Below are 21,142 nucleotides of genomic sequence, written 5' to 3'. Positions count from 1 at the left end.
AATTAGAGAAATCGAATGAGAACGAGGGAAGAATGACATTATGGATGGAACGGAGAATGAATGGAAAAATGAGACCAGCATTTATAAAGCGCCGACTGTATGCCAGGCGCTGCGTTGCGCTCTGGCGCAGACAGGAGAGGAGGAGCCAGAGAGTCAGGCGGAGGGGCGAGGGGTTTCTTTATAGGTGGAAGCGGCCGCCCGGGACTCCCGCGCTTCCTCCGGCCGGGCCCGGCTTCGCGCAGATGGCCCTCGCACCGGCGGTTAGGCGCCGCTCCAGCAGTCCCAACCCCGCCTGCGCCGCTTGGCCATGGTCCCCCAAACGGCTACCTCGAGGGCCCTGCGCCTGTCCTGCGCCGAAGGGGCTCTCAACGTCCGGATGCCCGACGCCCTGCACCAGGTCAAGGCCAGGGTGATCTGCATCGCCTCCTTTGTAAGGGGACGCTTAGGTCGCGGGTCTGCTGGTATCGCCCCGAACGAGGCCACGAGAGGCATGAGGGGCGCAAGGGGCCCCGAAGAAATCAGAATGCACCCCTCTTGAAAAGGAAGTAGAAGAAGCTCCCGTGAAGCCAAAGCTCTCCTCTCACCTTTAAATCTTCTATCCCCCTCGAGGGTGATGAGACACAAGCGCACCCAAACTTGCACTCGCTTGTAAATGCGTTAAGGGACTTACACACACCAGGGTGTACATACTCTGGCCACCCATCCCCAAGCTCGCTTGCGCCAAACTCTCACGCGGGCGCGCGTTTCCCACCAGGGCAGACACACATGCTGCTGGGCATTCAGCGGCTCATCGGTTCGCACACTCACGTAACCCTGCTTCCCCTGGCCCGTATAAAAGCGTGCAAGCACTCAGTCACACCTGCACAAGCGTCCTTGCGCGCGCATGCACGCGTATGTGCGCTGGTCTTGCACCCACAGACTCTTGCATAGACTATTCTTATAGTGGCACACACTCAGGGCTCGGGGTCCGGGAACGGAAGGGAAAGTGGAATCTTGGAGCTCTCCCAGAGGAGAGAAACGCTGGAGGCCTGGACATCGGGTGCCTGGCACCCGGCAAGGAGGGAGAGGTGACTCGGGAGCCCAGCTCCTCCAGGAAAGTTGGGAGGGGAAAAACTGGAGGAGTCCACGGGGTTCCCTTACACTATCGCACCCCCACAGGAAGGGATTTCTCTAGAAGCGTGGCGCCACGAAGGCGATCGAACACAGTCCTCCGGGTTTCCCAGGAAAGGGAGGGGTCTGTGATGGACGGGGCTAGAGAACAGCTCCCGCCTCCTAGTGGCCAGGAAAGAGTTAAGTCGTCCAGCTAGAAAGCGAGGGAGGAGCCAGGGAGTGCAGGAAGGAGGAGGGGTGGTTGGGAAGAGCCGTCCCCACTCTCCCTCCGCGAGCAGCCGGGGCGCACGGACCGACGGACTGACGGACCCGCGCGCTGCCTGCGCTGCTGGGGGGCGCGGGCACCGGTCGTCGACGGTCAGCTACAGCCCTCCCTGTCCCGTCACGCCCCGCCCCGTCCCGTCGGGGCCGATGGCTCCTCTCGAGGTCTGCAGTCCGGGGGGCGCAGGGTAGAGCGCCGCGGCCGGGCCACACAGCCAGGGGACTCCCGGGCCCTCCCGGAGCCCCGCGGAGTCCCCGCCGTCCGTCTGGCGGGCTCAGGGAGCGAGTGGGAGCGCCCTCCCCCCGCCGCCCTCTCCCCCGAGCGTCGAGACAAGATGCTGCCCGGGCTCAGGAGCCTGCTGCAAGGTAGGGATCCCAGCCTGCGGGAGGGCATCCTGCGGAGGGGAGCAGGGCGCCCCCTCCCCTGAGGGCGCGAGGGTGGGGCGGCGGTGGGTATGGGGGCACCCGGGGAGGGAAAAACGCTTAGCCCCGGGCCCCGCCCCCGCCCCCAGTGCCGCCGGCTGGAGCAGCGCACCCGACTCGGAGCCTGCCGGGCTGTGCCGGGAGCTCGTGACCGAGAAGGGATGCAAGGGGCGGGCGGACCCGGCTGGGAGGGGGAGGGAGGCTCAGGTTCCGCTGTCCCGGCTCCACCTGCTCCGGGGGACGCCGAGGACTCGGACCGGCTGGGGAAGCGCCGACTCAGCAGCTTCTCAGTGCCCGGTGCCTCAGCACTTTCCAGTCACCTGGGAGGACGGAGAATGTGGGTAGGGAACCGTCTGGGAGGACTGGGGGCGCAGAGAGAAATCCAAACGTCCCTCCCTGGTAGAACAGAGGGAGGGCACTAGAAACGGGTTAGTTCCCCAGACTGAGTGACAGACCGACAAGGGTGTGGGCCAGGGATTGGTGGTGGGGTGGGGAAGGCCGAGGGGGATAGGAAGGGCCCAGTCAAGGATGGAGAGTGGCTGGCAGAGGGAGATGGGGAGGAGGAGGAGGAATAGAGGTTAGACGGGAAAAGCTTGGAGGGAAGTGGGACCCTCGTTAAGACGGAGGAACAGGGAAGGAGAGGGGAGACCAGATTAGGCGAGGGGTGGAGGGCAGACTAGGGCCACTAGGGACAGGGGCCCAGAGCCTGAGGGTGGCAGTAATGAGAAAGAGAAAGAGGGCTGGGACCCTGAGGGCCAGGAAGGAAAGGGGAGTAGGAAAATCAGAACCCCAGAAACCAGAGGAGGATGGGAATGGTGGACAGAGATGGGGTGTCAGGAACAGGGAAAGAGGGTCAGGATGAGAACTAAGGTTGAGATGGGAAACCATAGATGGGAGAGGGGCTGGGTTAATCAGGATGGGGATAGGGGCTGGAAAGGAAGGGAGGGGAGAAAGGAGAGAAAAGGATGAGAGAGAGATCAGGGGGGCTGCCCAGAGATGAGACAAAGAGGCTTCTGGTAACCACTTCCACGTGGGAAGCCCTCCATTTCCAAAGCGCTTGCCTGACACATCCTTTCTCTCAGGGAGCGGCCAGTGGGGCCAGACCTTGGACTCTGAGCTCAGGGTCTTGGGGGCAGCTGTGAGGGTGAACGGTGAGGGCGGACATTCACATTTGAGTGGGGTGGCAGCCTTCAAGGGCAGGCACTCTGGCTGGCTCTGTGCTGCCATTTATATCTCGGGGCCTCGTCGTCGGATCCTGCCGCTGCCACCACGGTGACTGCTTATTTTGGGGTGTTACATTCTGGCAGGGTGAGAAGCTGTTTGCAGCAGCTCTAAACCTCCGTCACCCGCGTCAGTGCCTCCCCAGGCCCCTGCGTCACTGGCATCACCACCACCTCCTCAGCCCCTGCCCCCTCAGCATCTGCCCAGAGGCCCCAGCCCTTCCTAGCCTTTTGAGTGTGGAGCTGTTGCTTCTTGTCTGGGACCCCGTGTGCCCCTCCTTCAGAGCCAGAGGCCTGGACTCCCTTTCCAGGGAGCATTTTCCTGGGGCTGCTCTGCCCTGTAGGTTGGCACCGTGGCTCTTGCCCTCCAGCCTGTGTCCGTCTGCTTCCTCCTCAATTTTCTTCTTTCACCGGGGTCTCTGGACTAAAGGGGGACCTCCTGGGCTGAGAACTTTGTTTGTGAGCGTTGGTGCTCCAGGCTGATAGCCCGGAGTCCTTGACAACGGTCCCTCGGTGAATGGATACTTTTTGGCTCTGGGCACCTCAGCCTTCCAGGATCAATATCGGGTTCTGGCCTTTCTCTCTCTGTTCCTTCCCCCGGTCAGTTCTGGCCACATCTTTTGGACACTGGTCATTGCTTCCTGGCTCCCTGCTGTCCTCTAGAATAACCACAGCCTAGAGCCCAGAAGGGAAAGTTGCAGAGAGCCTGGGTCCCTTCCTTGCCTTGACCCTGAACAGCCAAACAGACCCAGTGTCATTGCTGGCCCAGCCCTGTGCCCCTGGGTGCAGCTCCTGTCCCCCTGCCCCTGTTACCTGGAGTGCAGCAACTCTCACTCAGGTGGTTTCTGTGGATGACATGAGGATCTCCCAAAGAAAGGTCAGAGACATGGACTTATCCAGTCTGGGTTCCACCTTGTTCTAGGTGCATGACTTGAAACAACTCATTTCATGTGTGTGTGAGCCTCCCTCCCCTCGCCTGCAAATTGGGGGCCATAATGTTGATCTCCTGGGGATTACGTTATATTGTATTCTACACACAAAGACCTACAAATACAGTGGCTGGCACGCAGTAGGTGCTCACTAATGGATGGTTTCTGCCCATCCCTGCTCCATGCTCGCCTGCAACTCTAGCCATCACTTGCTGACTTGAGAAAAAAAGAAAAGGAAAGAGATAGGATGGGATGAGCAGAGGCGGGGAGGGTGGTGTTAGAATGGGATTTCCTGGGCCCAGATAGTAGTGGAGTAATGACACGAAGCCTTTGAGAAAGATATTGGAGGCAGGCTGTCAGAGATTCAGGTCAGGAAGCCTGGGCTGCTCACTCAGAACTGGACCCTTCCCCTCCCCAGCCCTTGAGGGTACTCCCTGTGAAATAAGGGGTTTGCTCCTGTTGCCTGATGAGATGGCTGCATCTCCTGCTCTGACACTGTGCATCTTGCCCCAGTCTTTGCCAGGGAGTTACAAAATGGGGGCCGGGAGTGAAACTGTGGTCCTTGGGGAGAGAGAAGACACGGGCCTGGAGGGAAGGAGTGACGGGTTAAAGCCGTGAGAAGCAGAGGGTGGGGAAGGGACAGTGGCGAGAAGGAAAAGGGCACATGCCAGGCAGGGGCTGAAGGTGGAGGAGGGAGAGGAAGGCACCATTCACCAGGTCTGCCGCCTCTGCCCAGGAGCTCTCCAGCCAGGCCCAGGGGCAGAGGCAGCCAGAGCCCCCCACCTTCCCCTCCTCCTCGCTTCCAGTGAGAGCCGCAGCCTGAATTATGGATGAGGCTCCTTGGGTTACAGCTGCTTTGCACAGTGGCAGCGAGGGCCAGAAATGGCAACAGAGTCACTGTTACGCAGCAGCTGTCACGGAGGGGCCCCCGGCCCAGGGCCCCTCCTCAGAGAGCCCACAGGGAACACCATCTCAGCCGTGGGAAGGTGGGCCGTGATGGGGGGAGATACAGTGGGCAAGAGGAGGGGATGTGGGGAAGGAAGCTCCCTAATGTGGGTGGGCAGGGGACCCGGGAGTCATGGGTAAGAGGGATGAGTGGGGCCCCTGCCAGTCCCTGCTGAGCCTCCAAGCTGGAAGAGACCCTGGTGCCAGGGTACTGGCTCCTGACTCTGGAGCACTCTGGGCTCGCATGTCCTTCCCTCTGTCTCTCCTGGGGGAACAGTCGGCTCCAGAGGCTGTGGAAAAAGCTCCGTAATCCTCCTGAGGGCTGGCGGCCTCCTGAATGCACTCTCTGTGAGCTTCTGGCTAAGGGATGGGATTAAGGGATCACAGAGAGATTTGGCTTTCTCTGGTGTCAAGTCCTTGGGGGAAGTGAGCTCAGAGGGTGACTCCACCAGGAAGGGAAGTGCCCTAGCCTGTCATCAGGAGACTCCTTTCTGGCCCTTGCCCTGCCAACCACTTTGCTGTGTGACCTTGGGCAAGTTGCTTGCCCTCTCTGAGCCTCAGCTGTCACCTCAGTAGAACCAGAGTTCAAATAGGATGAACACGGAGGATTTTCCAGCTCTGAGATTTTGTGTTCTAAGCCCAGAACCTCAGCCCTCTTGAAACCCACCCAGGGCTCTCCCTACTGGGTCCCCATACCCCACCCTGCCTGGTTGGGTTGAGGGGTGAGAGACGTGCTCCTCCACCCCACGTGGCTCTGAAAAACTCAAGAGGAGAAAGTAATCGTGAAACGCCGCACGGGGGAGGGGTGAGAAGGGCCGAGAAACGCGGAGGTGGTGTGAACGAATGAACAGCAGCCGCTGTGTCACTGAGTATTACATCACACCCAGCCTACACACGCACGGGGCCCGGTATTCACACACGCGCGGAGGGCGGCGGACACACCCTTGCACGCCCGGCGCGGGGAGGGGCCGGGGACACTCGCCGTGGGACGGGTCCCCCACCTGGCACCTTCACATCCCCCCACGGGAGGAGGTGCAGGAGCAGCCGTGATGTCCACGCCACACGCGGGGCCTGTGGGCGCCAGGTGCACACCCCGGGCTCAGCAGCACTTCGTGGAGAGAGCGCCCAGCTCACACACACATTCACCCACAGCAGCCTCTGACACGAGGCATACAGAAGTCATGGACCCCTCAGGCTCTCCCTCCGTGTCTCGGAACCCGGGAGCCCAGGATCTCAGGTCCTTAGGTCCAAGGATGGCGTCTTCCTCTGCCTTGGCAGGCCTAGGCCACTGCTTGGAGCAGAAGGTGCTCACTGGATCTGTACCCAGGGGATAACCACCTGGCTTTTGGGGTGTAGGCTCTCCTTCTCCCAGGCAAACCTGCCAGAAGGAAATCCCAAGATTTCTGAAACTCATAATGAAGGGCAGAGGTCAAGCCAGTTTCAGCCCAGAACTTTCATCAGCTGCAGGAGAGGGGCAGAAGGCCAGGGGACAGGGGTGGATGAGGGGCCCTGCACCTCCTGCTGTAGCCCAGGGATACTGGGGCCTAGGCACAACTCTTCAGCCCCAGACCCTTGGGCCTCCCTGGGCCTGCCCCTGCATCTGTAGCACAAGAAGGTTGGATCACAGCCAACTTTCAAAAGTTACTTTGAAAAAAACTGTTTAAGTGACTTTGAATGAGAAGCACTTGGGGTGTAAAATGCAGGTTCCCGGGCTACCCCCAGGAATGCCGATTGCGCACAGGCAGGGCGGAGGACACTGCCTGCTTTCCAGGATCCCTGGCTGATTCTGTTGTAGGTGGCTGGTGGCCCCTGTTGAAGACCCACTGCCCCCTGGTCCCCAAGAGCCCTTCCAGGGTGGATAGGTGAAGGAGGAAGGCTGCGGTCAGCAGTGGGTCAGCAAGACAGGACCTCAAGGGAAGCCTGAGGGCCATTTCACACGGTCTTTAGATTCACAGAGGGTCTCAATTTAGGTCCATCCATTCTCAAATGGGGTTGATATTGCTCCCCAGGTGATATCTGCCCATGTCTAGGGACATTCTGGTTATCATAACGGGGCCCGGGGGAGAGGGGGAGAGGTGCTATGCATGTGGTGGGTTGAGGACAGGGATGCTGCTAAACACCCTACGTAGGACATCATATAGGAGTGCCCCATAACAAAGAACTGCCCTGCCCACCTCTCAAGACCAAGGTTGAGAAGCCCTGACTGTTAACACGGTCAGATCTACCATAGTGAAAACAGGAATGAAAGTGGACAGTCACTCTGATCACTCATCAAACAACTTTCAACCTATCGCAGTGCTTTCTACAATGTCCTCTTGGCATTTCTTTACTTTTTAATATACTGGGAGCCTCAAAAAGCGGAGGCCTCTAGCAACTCTGAGGTTGTACCCAGAATCCCCCACCCCACTAGGAACACAAGGCTCCCAGCCAGGGTCCCACTAGGGGTGGGTGGGCTCCCCCCTCCACCAGCTGGCACTCCCACCCCAGCCATCCACCCAGAGAGGCCCCCCTCCCTCTCCCCGCAGGTCCCGCCTCGGCCTGCCTCCTGCTGATGCTCCTGGCCCTGCCCCCAGCAGCCCCCAGCTGCCCCATGCTCTGTACCTGCTACTCGTCCCCGCCCACCGTGAGCTGCCAGGCCAATAACTTCTCGTCGGTGCCGCTGTCCCTGCCGCCCAGCACGCAGCGCCTCTTCCTGCAGAACAACCTCATCCGCACGCTGCGGCCAGGCACCTTCGGGCCCAGCCTGCTCACCCTGTGGCTCTTCTCCAACAACCTCTCCACCATCTACCCGGGCACCTTCCGCCACCTGCAGGCCCTGGAGGAGCTGGACCTCGGCGACAACCGGCACCTGCGCTCTCTGGAGCCCGACACCTTCCAGGGCCTGGAGCGGCTGCAGTCGCTGCACCTGTACCGCTGTCAGCTCAGCAGCCTGCCCGGCAACATCTTCCGCGGCCTGGTCAGCCTGCAGTACCTCTACCTCCAGGAGAACAGCCTGCTCCACCTACAGGTGAGCCTGCCCCACTCCGACACACACACACACACACACACACACACACACACACACACACACACACACACACACACACACACACACACACACACACACACACACACACACACAGACACACACACACACACACACACACACACACACACACACACACCTCCCGGCTCCTCCATCCCTGTGCGCAGGGGACACCCTTCTGGCCTCAGGGTCTCAGCCCCTCTATTTCTCTGTCCCTTTTCCAACTTTCTGTCCCTCCCGCTTTCTCCAGGGGCTTTTCTTTATTTTGGCTCTTCTGGCTATCTTTCACCCAAGCCCCCATCTGACTCCCTCTGCCTGTCTGTCTGTCTCTCCCTTTCTGTCCCTCTCTGTCTCGCTCCCGAACTTGCCTCCCCCATCTGTCTCCTGCCTCTTCTGTCTATCTCCCTTCACACGCCCACTCCACACACACCCCCGTGTCTGTCTGGGTGTGTGTGTGTCTCTCTTTCTGTGATCTCTCCTTCCCCCGCCCCGTGTTTGCCTTCGGGGGACTGCCTGTCCCCAGGCACCCCAGCCCCAAGACCTTCATGGCTGCTCTTCTCACCCACCCCCATGCCCTCCCACATCATCGGGAGGTGGAGCGAGAGGGCAGAGCCACTGCAACTGGTACCCCATAGAAGGTTCCACCTCTCTCCATCTCGCTGGGTAGTGGGACCAGGGGGAACCCTGCCCTTCTGAGACGCTGTCCCCCAAACCTGTTGTCTCAGTGCAATGGGAGAAAGCAAAATGGGTAAAGAGCTGTTAAGTAGCTGGAAAGTGGATGCCCTGAAAACGGAAGGAAAAACAGTAATTGCTATTTATTGTTATTATTATTGATCTCAATATTGTTTATTGTTGTTGTTATGCTGACTGTTTGACAGTCAGGTCCTCCCACTCTATTTCCTCAGGAAGCAATAACACACCCTCCAAACCACTCTGGGAGAAAGTTCTCTCTGGATATCCAAACTCTCCCCTCTCCCCACATCAACCTGGAAGGCACTTCCTCCTCCCCACCCCGGGGCTGGGGCCGAACTGGTCGCCCACGTGCAGATTTGAGGCTGATAATGAGAATAGCTATAGTAATAATAATTTAACATTTATTGAGCCCCCAGGATGTGTGAGGTGCTGAGAAAAGAGCAGTGAACGAAACAGAAACTCATGCCTTCACAGAGAGCATTCTAGTGGTGGAGACAGACCAGGAGTAAAGTATACAGTATGCTGGGGAAATATGTTGTGTGCTATTATTATTATATAAATAGTGATAATAGCCCACTAGCACTTAGCAGGCACACTATGTGTCAGGCCCGGTGCTTAGGACTTTCCAGGTATCAGCTCTGACGTTCACAAGTGTGTGACATTTTTTCACCTCTATGGGCCTCAGTCTTTCCTTCTGTAAAATGGGGGTAGCCATAGCATCCAGCTCCTAGGGAGCGTTAAGTGCATGAATAATTTGTAAAGTACTTGGAATAGTGCTTGGCATATGGTAAGCACCATACAGATGCTTGTTAAAGTGCTATTTTAAAAAGAGAAGGGGGGAGGGTAGAGCTCAGTGGTAGAGCGCATGCCTAGCATGCGTGAGGTCCTGGGTTCAATCTCCAGCACCTCCATTAAAATAAATAAATAAACCTAATTACCTCCCCCACACACACACACACACAAATTGAAAAAAAAAAAAAAAGACAAGAGGAGAGGGATATAGGTCAGTGATAGAGCACATGCTTAGCATGTATGAAGTCCTGGGTTCAATCCTCAGTACTTTTTTATTAGAAAATAAAAAGGGAAACAAGCCTCATTTAATATTGGTCTCAGTGAAATGGTCCATCTTGGACCCCATCCTGAAGATTTGGATGGTCAACTTCAAGGATTATACTGAGACCATGGGTGGGTCCCAGAACACCCCCCCCCCTTTTATTTTCACTTCTTAACTTTGCACTTCATGGTTTCCAAGTGAGCTCAGCCACCTCATCTCATTTCTACAGCCCTGTCGGGAGACTGTTTACACCTCCTTACAGATGAGGAAGTTGAGAGCAAGGGTCCCAAAGACTTTGTCCCAAAGTCTCTAAAGCCACCATTGGTGTGACTGGAGACTGATGCGTTCTCATGCCCAACCTCACAGCAGGCTGGCGGCAGGGACAGAGGATGAGGCCACACAGCTAGGAAGACCTGGTGGTACTTGAACTTCCATGGCGTGATGACATTTCAGGCCCTTTTCCTCACCGAGAACTCTCCCCTGGGGTCTGTCCGGGTGCAGGGAGGATGGTACTCCGAAGTCCAGCAGAGCGGGCTCATTTTTGAAAGCACACACTTTGGAGTCTGCCAGACCTAAGTTCAAATCCCAGCTCCCGTATGACTTTGGACAAATTACTTAACCTCTCTCCACCTCCATTTCCTCATCTGTAAAATGGCAATCATGATGTTCTTAACAACAGTACTTATCTAAGAAGTTTTGTAAGGGTTAAAATTTAGCACAGGGCCACATCAATACATGCATGCTGTCGTAATTCTTATTATTGTTATTACTAGTAGTCTGACGGCCACTACTACTGAGACCCTTTCCTCCTTATCAGCATATATTCGTTGTTCAGAATGGGGAAGCTGGGGTCCACGCGCCTGAGTTTGAATTCCTGCTCTGCTGTTTTCTGACTTATTTAACTTCAGGCAAGTTGCTTCCCCCCTCTGAACCTCAGTTTTCTCATCTTTAAAGTGGGAATAATAAAAATAATACCTTCCATAAAGAATGGCTGTAAAGAGTAAATGAGTTAGTATACGTAAAGCACATCGTTCAGTGCTGAATAAATTATGTCACCACGACCTGATCCCCCATCAACTCAGTCCACAGTGGCAACCAGGGTCTGGGGACAGGAAAAACCTGGGCAAGGGGGACCTTGAGTGGATGCCAAGGGGTCTCCTGAAATGGGAAGTGTCTGTTCTGCACAGCCCTGGCATGAATGGTCCAGGGCATCATGGGAAGGAAGCATCTTTACACCTGGCCCTTTAGAGAAGAGAAAGAAAGACACAGCATCTGCCTGTGAAATGCCTGGAAAAACTAGGCTGGGAGATGCCACAGGCAGGTGGGGAAGCATGCGGGCTGGGGTGAGAGCCACAAAATGCAGGTGTGACCCAGTATGGAGCCAGACCTGCCCTGAGACGGGAGCTCTGGAGGAGGCAAGAAGACCACAGCTTTTCAGGATGAGGAAGGTGGAAATGGAAAGGGGGTGGGATGGAGGGTCTCAGGGACCGTCTGCTGTAAGCCAGGCACTGTGCTGGGTGTCAGGGATTCAGGAGGGAACAAAAAACAGTGTCCTTGCTCTCCTGGAGCATATTTCCGACTGGAGTGGAACCAGATGATAGAGACAGTCATCCCTCTTTTAATCACTAGAGCAGCCTGCATGGTGTAAAAGAGCAGTCTTTACATTCAAGCAGATCCAATTTGCTCTGTGGCTTTGGGCAAGTTACTCAACTACTCTGAGACTCAACGGGCCCATCCATGAAATGGAGGAAAAGGCTTATACCTCAGGGGTTTGTTGAGAGAATTAAAGGAGATGCTACTTGAAAAGGGCTCAGCTTGTCTAGTCCAGAGGAAGCATCACTTCCCCCATTCAGCAGCTGAGGACACTGAGGCTTACAGGAGTTAAGTGACCAATCCAAAGTCACTCGATTCATAAGGGGCACAGCTTCGAACTGGCCCAGGTCCCTCTGACTCCAGAGAGCAGCTGTTCAGAGTCCTGTCTCCAGAGTTCACATCTGCATTCCACTACATATTAGCTGTTCAACCCTAGGCCAGTCACTCGCCTTCTCTGAGCCTCCCTCTCCTAACCTTTGAAAGGGGGAGAATAACATTAGCTGCTTCATAGGGCTGTGACGGTTAGGTTACTACACGGGATCTGTGTAGCACAGAGCTTGGCACACAGTGAGCACTCGGTTAGTCAGCTGCTGACGCAAATGATTGCGATGATACCCAGCGTAGATTGGTGAGCACTGTGAGCGGCGGTGCCTGGCACAGCGTAGATACTCAGTACAGCTTTGTTCAATGAATGAGGTACATTCCAGGGCTCACTTGCTCATAAATATCAGATGAGGATGGATCTTAATGATCAATGATCTCAAGTCCCTTGTTTCACAGATGAAAAAAACTGAGGCTCAGAGAGGTGCCTGGAGCTGCCCAAGGTCACACAGTCCAGCAGCCGACTTGAATAGTGCCAGAAATGAGCTGGGAGCTTGGAGGGAGGCAAGGTTAAGAACAGGATGCTGTCCGGGGAAGGGGGCAGGGATGCTGCCTTGAGATTCCAAACGGATGCAGAGAGCTGTGAACTGGCCGGCTGGGGGAGGTGAGGGAAATGTGGTTTTCGAAATGGAAGAGGATGACTTTAGCAGAGGCTCTCAGCCCAGAGGGAGGGGGTGATAGGGAGGGTGGTGGGGGAGGGCGAGGGCTGTGAAAGTCAAGAGCTTATTAATGCACAGAGAACAGTTTTAACGGTGGAGAGAGGAAGGACCAGATTTGAGAGTTACAGCCCGCCTGAGGAAGTGGCAGAGGGATTTGGCAACAGCTTGGATGCGGGGTGGGGGGAGCAGTGGGGAATGGACCCCCAGGCTGAGGCTCAGAGAGGGGAGGGGCAGGATTCTTGAAGAAGGACTAAAGGGAAGATAGGGTGATTGGAATCAGGAATTCTGTAGCCCAAAAATTGAGGCTGTGGGTCAAAGGTGCCTGAATTCCCCAGGGTCTCTGAACTTTTGATTTTTCCTTCCTGACCTCCTGAAGTCCCCAAAGTGACAATTACCTCTGCTCCCTCTCTGCCTCCCCCATATTCATCCTTTGACCAGGTATCTCTGGGTGCATCCTACTCTTGCTGACACTCCATAAAGAAGAGAACCTTAAATAGGTGTTTGAGTGGAAGGAATTCAGAGCCTGCCACTGGGTGGGCCAGAAAAGGACAAGGGGACCAGGCCGGGTTGGGCCAGGCTGAGGCCACAGAGATTCGGAGCCTGCTGGAGACCTGAGCTGGGCGTGGGGCGATGGCAGCAGGGGGCGGAGAACGCTGGTGTCAGAGGCAGCCGAGAAGGTTGAGGGGGATGGATCTCAATGTGGCCAAGAGGAGGGCTCTTGGCAGGCTCAGTTCCTGTAGCGGAGAGGGCGGAAGCCAGATGGGAGGGGGCGAGAAAATGCAGGAGCACAGGAAGGTGGAGGCTGTGGGTGTGGGCTGGGAGTCAGCGCCCTCCCCCCCACCTGAGAGCCTGAGACCAAGTTCCTGGGTGGGGAGGGGGATCCTCTCCCCAGGCAGGGAAGGGTGGGAGAGCCACAGACAGGAAACAGGACCCCAGGATGAGCTGGCTTGAACAGAGAGGATGCTCTGGGCCCCCAGAACCAGGCCTCCTGGGCCTGCTGACCACGTGATGTCCTACACAGGAGGGGAGGACCTCAGTCCTGGGGCTCAGTGCTCTCTGTGAAAAAAAAAAAGTAGGCTGGGCTGGTGGACCCAAATATGGTTGCCCATCACCAATACCTTGGTGAGCTGGGTAAAATGCAGAATCCAGCCCCCTGCTTTTTACCCTCTGTGGAGCATGCCCACTCCTCCACCCCCTGAACCACAGTTCAAGGTCCTTCCAGCACTAATATGGTCTAATTCAGAGACTCCCAGCCTTATGTGTGGGACGGCCACTCTAAGGGGACAATGATGCAGGACATCAGGGCAGCAGGCTTCCTTCCCCTCCGCTGTGGCCTGGGGAGGGTGGACCTGACAATTGGTCCCCTTAATATCCCAGCCCAGCAACAGAACTTTGGGGCCCCAGGTAGCTCCTGTGTTAGAGGAAAAGGGATGGGACCTAATTCTAACTGAATCCCTATTGTCATAATAACCACCCTTTATTGATAGTGATCTGCATGCCCACCCGGTACTGTATCCTCACATGATCTAACCCTCCCTTAGCCTGCTGAGAGGGTTGTTCTCTGCATTATACCTACTGAGGAAACTGAGGCTCAGTGAGACTAAATAACTTGCCCAAAGTCAAGCAGCTGGGAAGAGGGCAAGCTGGATTTGAACGGGGGTTCTGCTGACTCCTGGGCCTGTAGGCTTCATCACTGGGCCAAATCCCAGTGTGCCAGGCACTCTGCCCAGCACCTCCCCCATCTGATCTGTATGTGGACTGTCTTCTTGAAACCTCAGAACAAACCCAGGAGGAGGGACACTCACCCTCACTTTATGGCTGAGGAAACAGAGAGCTGGCTTGGCCAAGTTCACAATCATTGCTAACGCAGAAAATGCCCACCACGTGTATTAATACATGTTGCTTCATTTCATCTCCACATCTTACAGAGGAGGAAACTGAATCACAGGGATACTGAGAGATTAGCTCAAGTGTCAGCTAATGACAGGGCCAGGATTTGAAGTCTGGAAGGCTGGCTCCCAGTCTGCATGCTTAGCCAAATCAGAGGTTCTCATTCTCCAAGTGTGGTCCTCCCACCAGCAGCATGAGCATCACCTGGTAACTTGTAAAGACACGCAGAATCTCACCTCCGCCTCCCCCTCCCTCGCTCAGGATCTGCTGAATCAGAAGCCCTGGGCAGGGCTCAGGGATCTCTTTGGCTTCTGATGCCCCTCAAAGTTTTAAGAATGATATTGCTTCTCTCACATTAACCCCTAAATAGGTTAGAGGAGGCAGGATTGGAACCCAGGACTCAGAAGGTCAAACCCTTTCTGTTCTGCCACGACGAAATCCACACGTGTCTCAGGACCACTCTCTTCTTCTCGCCACCCTCCCCCGCCCCCCGCCAGGATGACCTGTTCGCGGACCTGGCCAACCTGAGCCACCTCTTCCTCCACGGGAACCGCCTGCGGCTGCTCACGGAGCACGTGTTCCGCGGCCTGGGCAGCCTGGACCGGCTGCTGCTGCACGGGAACCGGCTGCAGGGCGTGCACCGCGCGGCCTTCCGCGGCCTCAGCCGCCTCACCATCCTCTACCTGTTCAACAACAGCCTGGCCTCGCTGCCGGGCGAGGCGCTGGCCGACCTGCCGGCGCTCGAGTTCCTGCGGCTCAACGCCAACCCCTGGGCGTGCGACTGCCGCGCGCGGCCGCTCTGGGCCTGGTTCCAGCGCGCGCGCGTGTCCAGCTCCGACGTGACCTGCGCCTCCCCGCCCGAGCGCCAGGGCCGCGACCTGCGCGCGCTCCGCGAGGCCGACTTCCAGGCCTGCCCGCCCGCCGCGCCCACGCGGCCCGGCAGCCGCGCGCGCGGCAACAGCTCGTCCAACCACCTGTACGGCGTGGCCGAGGCCGGGGCGCCCCCCGCCGACCCCTCCACCCTCTACCGCGACCTGCCCGCCGAAGACCCGCGGGGCCGCCAGGGCGGGGACGCGCCCACCGAGGACGACTACTGGGGGGGCTACGGCGGCGAGGACCAGCGGGGCGAGCAGACGTGCCCCGGCGCTGCCTGCCAGGCGCCGCCGGACTCCCGCGGCCCCGCGCTCTCGGCCGGGCTCCCCAGCCCTCTGCTTTGCCTCTTGCTCCTGGCGCCCCACCACCTTTGACTGCGGTGCTGAGACTGAAGGGGCCGGTGTGTCTCCCCTCCACCCCCCACCCCCATCCCCCATCCCCCATCCCCCGCTGCTGCTCTGGCCCATCCCCGCCCTTGCGGCCTTGTTGCCTTCTTTCCCCTCCCAGCTCCTCTCTTCCCCTGGGACCAGGCCACCTCTCCCTGCCTCCCAAGCTGCTGGCTTATGGCAGCCCCAGGAGGGCCTGTCCGGTGGCTCAGCCCTCTTCTCCCTAGCTCTGGCCATTAATACCCGTCGCCATCCCAAGGCTGGGTGGGCACCGCAGGCAGCCGCTGCCCCTCCCCCAGTGCCCGCAGTGGACTCGGGACGGGCTTTGTCTGCAGAGCATCTCCCACCAGCACAGCCTTTGGAAGCTCCCGGGAAGGGAGCCCCACCCAGGAGCCCTTTGGAGGGTTGCCTCAGTCGGGGCCAGGCTAACCCTCGGCCCCTGCTTATCCTAGCCCCCCCTCAACCTCCCGACACTGGAGAAATACTTTTCTCCTAAGTCTACCCTGGACACTTTTTAGGGTGCCTGGAGAGAACTTTCCTCTCCGCCATGGCCCCTGTGTGGTGAATATCAACAGAAGTTGTTTGGGAAAAAAATTTATTAAAAAATTCTATTATTTTATCTTCTGTAAGATTTGTTGGCTCAGGACCTCAAACGTGGGAGGAGGGCTTAGAACCATCAGGATTTCAGGGCCAGGGGGGCCGTTCCACGCCATCAAAGTGCTTCTTGCTGTTCTCCCTATGATGAGAAGCTGAAGCCTGTGGAAGAGGGGTGTGACCCTGGAGTCCCAGGCAGGCCAGGTGAAGTGTGACTGCCAGGAGTGGGTGCTGATGGCACCTCACCTCATTTGTCCAGGAGAAGCAGCTATAGCTGACCTTCAGTTGTCTGTGCCTGAGGAGCTAAGCCTGGGGAAGGCCTCCAGCCCTGGCTAATGGTTCCCTGCCAGGCCTTGTTCCTTCAGGAAAGAAAAGCAGTTCCCACTTTCTTCTGCAGGGAGGAGCAACATGGACAGCCATGGTCACAGCCAGCCCAAGCAGGGCTTGGGGCATCTGAAAATGGCACCTCTTCCTCAGGGCTCTTGCAGCCCCACACCAGAGCAAACACGTTAGCAAACAGAGCCTAAGGCTGGATTTCAGCTCGCACTTGCCCCCCTCAGCTGGGTGCCCTTGTGCAGTGTGCAGCCTGTACAGCTGTACACAGCAACCCTGTAGACAAATGGTCTCTTTCTCTTGGCTCCTGTGAAGTAGAAGGCATCAGGGAGGAATCAGGTCAGAGAAGCAGTTCTCCAAGCAGGTTAGAGGAGAAACCAAGGGACTAGGGTGATCAGAGGGGCAAGAATCCCAAGTTGGGGGTCTCTTGCTGGCTTGAGGTGTGATCAGAAGCTTCATCTTTCCAGTGTGTGGAGGAGAGGCTGTGGAAAGGAAAGAGCCCTGGCTAAGAAGGACTTGGGTGAGTCTCATCTGACAGAAACAATTGGGGAGACATTTGACAGTTTAAATTTAGGATTAAAACTCTAACTTTGGATCTGGGAAGAGAAAGAGAGGGAACCTGGGTGTCAGGGCTCAGGGATGCTGAGATTTTGTGACTCTGGCCAGACAAGTCAGAAGAATGGGAAGAAGAGGAGGTAGAAACGTGAAAGAATGAACATCTAAGGCCTGAGGCAGGTGGACTTTGGATAAGGATGTGGGGTTGGTGGTGAGGGCACAGTGCTGAATCTGGGGTCTCACAGGGACCTGTGTCAGGCTGGCTTTGAGGAGGCCAATGAGTGCGACTAGGGGGCCTGTCAGGCAAGAGCTCTGATGGAGGAAGGGCTGCTGGGGCCTGGGCAGGGGGAGGCGGGAGGATGCTGGTAAATCAGAAGCAGGCTGTCCAGGTCACAGAATTATCGTTGTGAAATATTCATGGGCCTTTGGTCCAGATGCTATTTCGGAACAGTGAAAGCAAGAGGAGTGTGTGAGCCCCAGGAAAAAGCCTACAGCAGTGCCACTTTCCCCCACCCCCACTGCCGGCCCCCACACGCCCAGACAGACCTACGGACGCCCGTCACGTGCACACCCACGCTCACACGCTCTCACACATACACTTACACAAAGCGGAGCTAGAGAGCACGTGCAGGCATGCCAACACCCACGGGTCCCAGAAACAGGCAGATGCACCCCCAATGCCGACACGCATGCGCAGACGCTCGCAGGGACCCCTGCACAGAAACCATCCCCAGATATCTCGCAAGCACGACCCCAGCCTCTCCGAACAACCCAGATTGACAGCCCTGAGCTGCACACACCCTGAAATAAGAGGGACTTTCAAGGCCATCCAGTCGAACCCCCACCATTGCTCTGAGGGGGCAGTGGAGGCCCAGAGAGGGGAAAGGGTTTTGTCAAGACTCCCCATCCCTGAAAGAAACAAAACCCACTCACCTCCCGCATTCTGTGAGTCTGCCTGACACCCAGCCTAGTTGTAGTGACCTCGTCCCTTTCTCTAGTCTTTCATCTGCTCGCTCACCCAGTCCCCCTCCCAGCCCCAATCCAGCCCTCCTTTTCCATTCCCCCTACTACCTTCCTGCTTCATCTCATTACCTCATGCCTAGAATATGGAAGAAAATAGCAGTAACCTCCTCCCGGTTTTTCTACATGCAGTCTCTCTCTCCCTCCCACTCAGCCTGCCCGTGGTAGCCGGATTCATCTGATCACAATTTGCATTATGTCATTATGTTACTCTGGAACCTACAATGGCTCCCTATTTCCTGCAGGTTAAAGATGAAACACCCTAAGCGAAGCATCAAAGACCCTTCAGATTCTGGTTCCAACTGCCTTTCTAGCTTTTCCTCTCCTGGCCTCACCCCAAACCTTCACTCCAGCTAGAAGGACTGCATGCTGGCCATCAGTTAACCCACAAACCTACTTTGAACCCTCCCTAAAGTTCCTCAGTCTCCTCCAAACTAGGAACCGTCTCCTCTTGTCCTCTGATGACAGACTCCAGAGCCCTACCCCAAGGCCAAAACTGCATCTCACTGACCTTATCTTATCCATGGGGGTTCTTTTCCTGTGTTTCAAAGCTGCTGGTGGAGACTCAGGCTAGGGTTCCCTCCAAGCAGATGGCTGCCCCCCACTGGCCACCTTGGGTATCACAGCCAGGCTCCCCCATCCTAAACTGGGAGTTAGCATCTATCTGCCTGGAGAGAGGAAGAGAAGGACGCCAGATGACAAGGTTTATAAGCCCTTAAACCTCTAAGGTTCTTACACTCAGAGTGGGTGGCGGGTTTTCAGCCCTGCTTTCTGAGCTGCTGGCTCCTGACTTTAGCTCCCTAATCCATGAGAGAACCCCTTTCCTATGAAATACAAAGATTTTCGGAGGGTGGGAGGGGTGCTCCCAGGACACTGCTGAAAGGAAATTCGCCCATCAGACTCTTGAGAGGCCACCAGGCCAGGAACAGTCCAGGTGGCAGGCCCAAGGTCCAGCTGGGGTCAGGTTTCTAGATGAATTTTTAATGCTTCCAGCCAGATCTGTCAGATGTTCCGAAACCCGAGCATCTCCTTTCATCTCTGTACGTGATGCCCTTCCCCATCCCTAACTGCCCCTGGGGGTGGGGCAGGGAGGGTAGGCCTGGGTCAGCTACGCAGCAGCCTCCTGAGAAATGATTTGGGGGAAGTAGAAGAATGAGTGACCTAGTTATTTTCTCACTTGCTGTGTGACCTTGAGCAAGTTACTTAACCTCTCTGAACATCCCTGGTTTTGTTTTGCATTTATAACCTGGGGGCAATAGCACCTGCTTAAACTGAGTTGTGGAGTGTACGTGCAATAGCCCATGGAAAGGTGACCTGCATGTTTGCTGTTATTTTTCATCAAGCCCTGCCTCTCTCCTGTTTTCTTCCAACGCCAGAGGTGCCTTTGGCTCTTTCTTTTGGAGGTGGGAACGTTGGCTTCGCCATTATCTGCTAAGATCCAAACTACCTACCCCAAGGTTCTTTGGCCTTCTTAGAAACTTCAGACATGATGGTGGAAGGGAAGTGAGACAGTGAGGCAAGGCTGGTGAGAGAAGAAAATGGAGCAGCTGAGGCAGAGGGGAGGGAAGCAGGCTGCAGAGAGACGAAGGGTCAGCCCTACTCAGAGAAGAGCCAGGAGCAGACTCATTCTTTCTTTCTCCTTCCTTCCTCCCTCCCTCCCTTCCTTTTTTCCTCCCTTCCCTCCTTCTTGGCACCTTCCATATCCTCTAGTACTCTCTCACCGGAAGCAGAGATGGCCCTCCTGAGCAGAGGTGAGGTCAGGAGCACGGAGGAGGGGTTGGGAGTAGGGGTCCAGGGCTGTTGATGAATCTTTCCAGCCCATCAATTCCCTGCAGAGCGTTTCTGAAAAATGAAGCTCTCCTGTATCTGATTTAGGTGGGAAACTGCTAAGATGCAGATTCCTGAGCCCCTCCGCCCTGCTGAACCAGAGCTCCGAGGGAGCCCTGGAATCTGTATTTTAACATGTGGGGGTGGGTTATCAAGCTCTCTAAAGGCTAAGAAATAACTCCTCAAAGGTGGGGTGGTCCCTGGGGACAGACAGAAGAAAGCAAAGGGAGAAGAGTTAGATCCCTCCCCTACCAAACACACACACACCCCCTCCACACTTGGTGGAAGTTACAGACAATGCTGCATGGAGAGGGTGATGCCCAGGATGGGAAAAAGGATGAAGGAGGCAGTGAGAGGACTCCAAGACAGACAGGGGAGGGGGGTGCAGGGAATGTGATACCCAAGGTAAGCAACCACAGGCAGAAACAGTCACTTGCAGGGTGTCCCCACCCTTCGTGGCGACCTGAGACCCTGAACGTCTGGTCCCGGGATGTGAAGACTCTGGAAGACTCCTTTGTTTCTGGGGCGTGGGGTCAGGGAGGAGGCCTCATCCTCAGACACCAGCGCCCCTTCCCGGAGGTTCAACGTACAGATAAACGAATACACATCGACCCATCACTCCCCAACCCCCACCCCGGCCAGAGCCCTCCAGCCCCCTCCTCGGGTCCGGCCTTCTTCTGACCTTCTCCCCCCGCCCTACCCGCCCCCAGCCCCGCCCCCGTCCCAGCTCATCTGCATAAAGTTCCAATTAACACATTTTCCCTCAGCTATTTACGATCCCGGCAGTAGTTAGCTCCCAGCTCCGGAGCCCGCTGCCTGACGCCCCCTCGCCCCTCGGAGTTGTGGCCCCATTAACCCTTGCGACCCGGGCCTCTCCCTGCAGCCTTGACCCCGCGGGCCTGGCCCGCGCCCGGAGTCTGGGGGGTGGGGAGCGCGCCCCGAGGGGACGGCGGGCTCTGCCGCAGGCCAGAGGCCAGTGCTCTCCGGGAAAAAGGCAGGAGCTGGCCCGCCCCTCTTTCTGGGAAGAGATGGGGGGGGCTTCTCCTGGGAGACTCGGGGCATCGAAATTCCTCGTTCCTCATCCTCCGGCCCCCGCACCCCTCCTCCTCTACGCCACGTACCCTCTCCCCTCCCCAGCCATCTGTTCCACTCGGCAGCGCCGCGACAAACACGGCTCCAACTCGCTTCCGCCCCTGCCCAGCCCCCTCCCCAAGCTCCCCACCCCGGGAACGCGGAGGGAAGAGACACCCTCCCCCAGGAAGCCGAGATCTCTGCCTGCATCTCCCACCCGGTCCTACGGCCCAGCTGGGCAGGGGCAGCGTCGAGACCCCCTCCTTCGGTCGCGAGGGTTGGTGGGGCTGGAGATAACGC

General features: G+C 56.9%; 1 protein-coding gene across 1 annotated transcript; it reads left to right on the top strand.

Annotated features, from left to right (window-relative positions):
* The first annotated feature begins 1,366 nt into the window (after positions 1-1,366).
* On the top strand, positions 1,367-15,474 carry RTN4RL2 (reticulon 4 receptor like 2). The gene is made up of 3 exons (XM_031459564.2): positions 1,367-1,737; positions 7,414-7,895; positions 14,681-15,474. Exons 1-3 carry the CDS (start codon positions 1,707-1,709, stop codon positions 15,428-15,430), a joined length of 1,263 nt encoding a protein of 420 aa, XP_031315424.2. The 5' UTR covers positions 1,367-1,706; the 3' UTR covers positions 15,431-15,474.
* The last annotated feature ends 5,668 nt before the right edge of the window (positions 15,475-21,142 follow it).

Source organism: Camelus dromedarius, chromosome 12 (genome assembly GCF_036321535.1).
Source record: "Camelus dromedarius isolate mCamDro1 chromosome 12, mCamDro1.pat, whole genome shotgun sequence".
NCBI classification, from domain to species: Eukaryota; Metazoa; Chordata; class Mammalia; order Artiodactyla; family Camelidae; genus Camelus; species Camelus dromedarius.
This window is presented reverse-complemented; position numbering and strand designations above follow the sequence as displayed.

Excerpts from the sequence above, each read along its gene's own strand:
- RTN4RL2 (XM_031459564.2), top strand. The coding sequence starts at position 1,707 with ATGCTGCCCGGGCTCAGGAGCCTGCTGCAAG. Across the intron at positions 1,738-7,413 it reads GCTCAGGAGCCTGCTGCAAG|GTCCCGCCTCGGCCTGCCTC; the intron begins GTAGGGATCCCA and ends CTCTCCCCGCAG. Across the intron at positions 7,896-14,680 it reads ACAGCCTGCTCCACCTACAG|GATGACCTGTTCGCGGACCT; the intron begins GTGAGCCTGCCC and ends GCCCCCCGCCAG.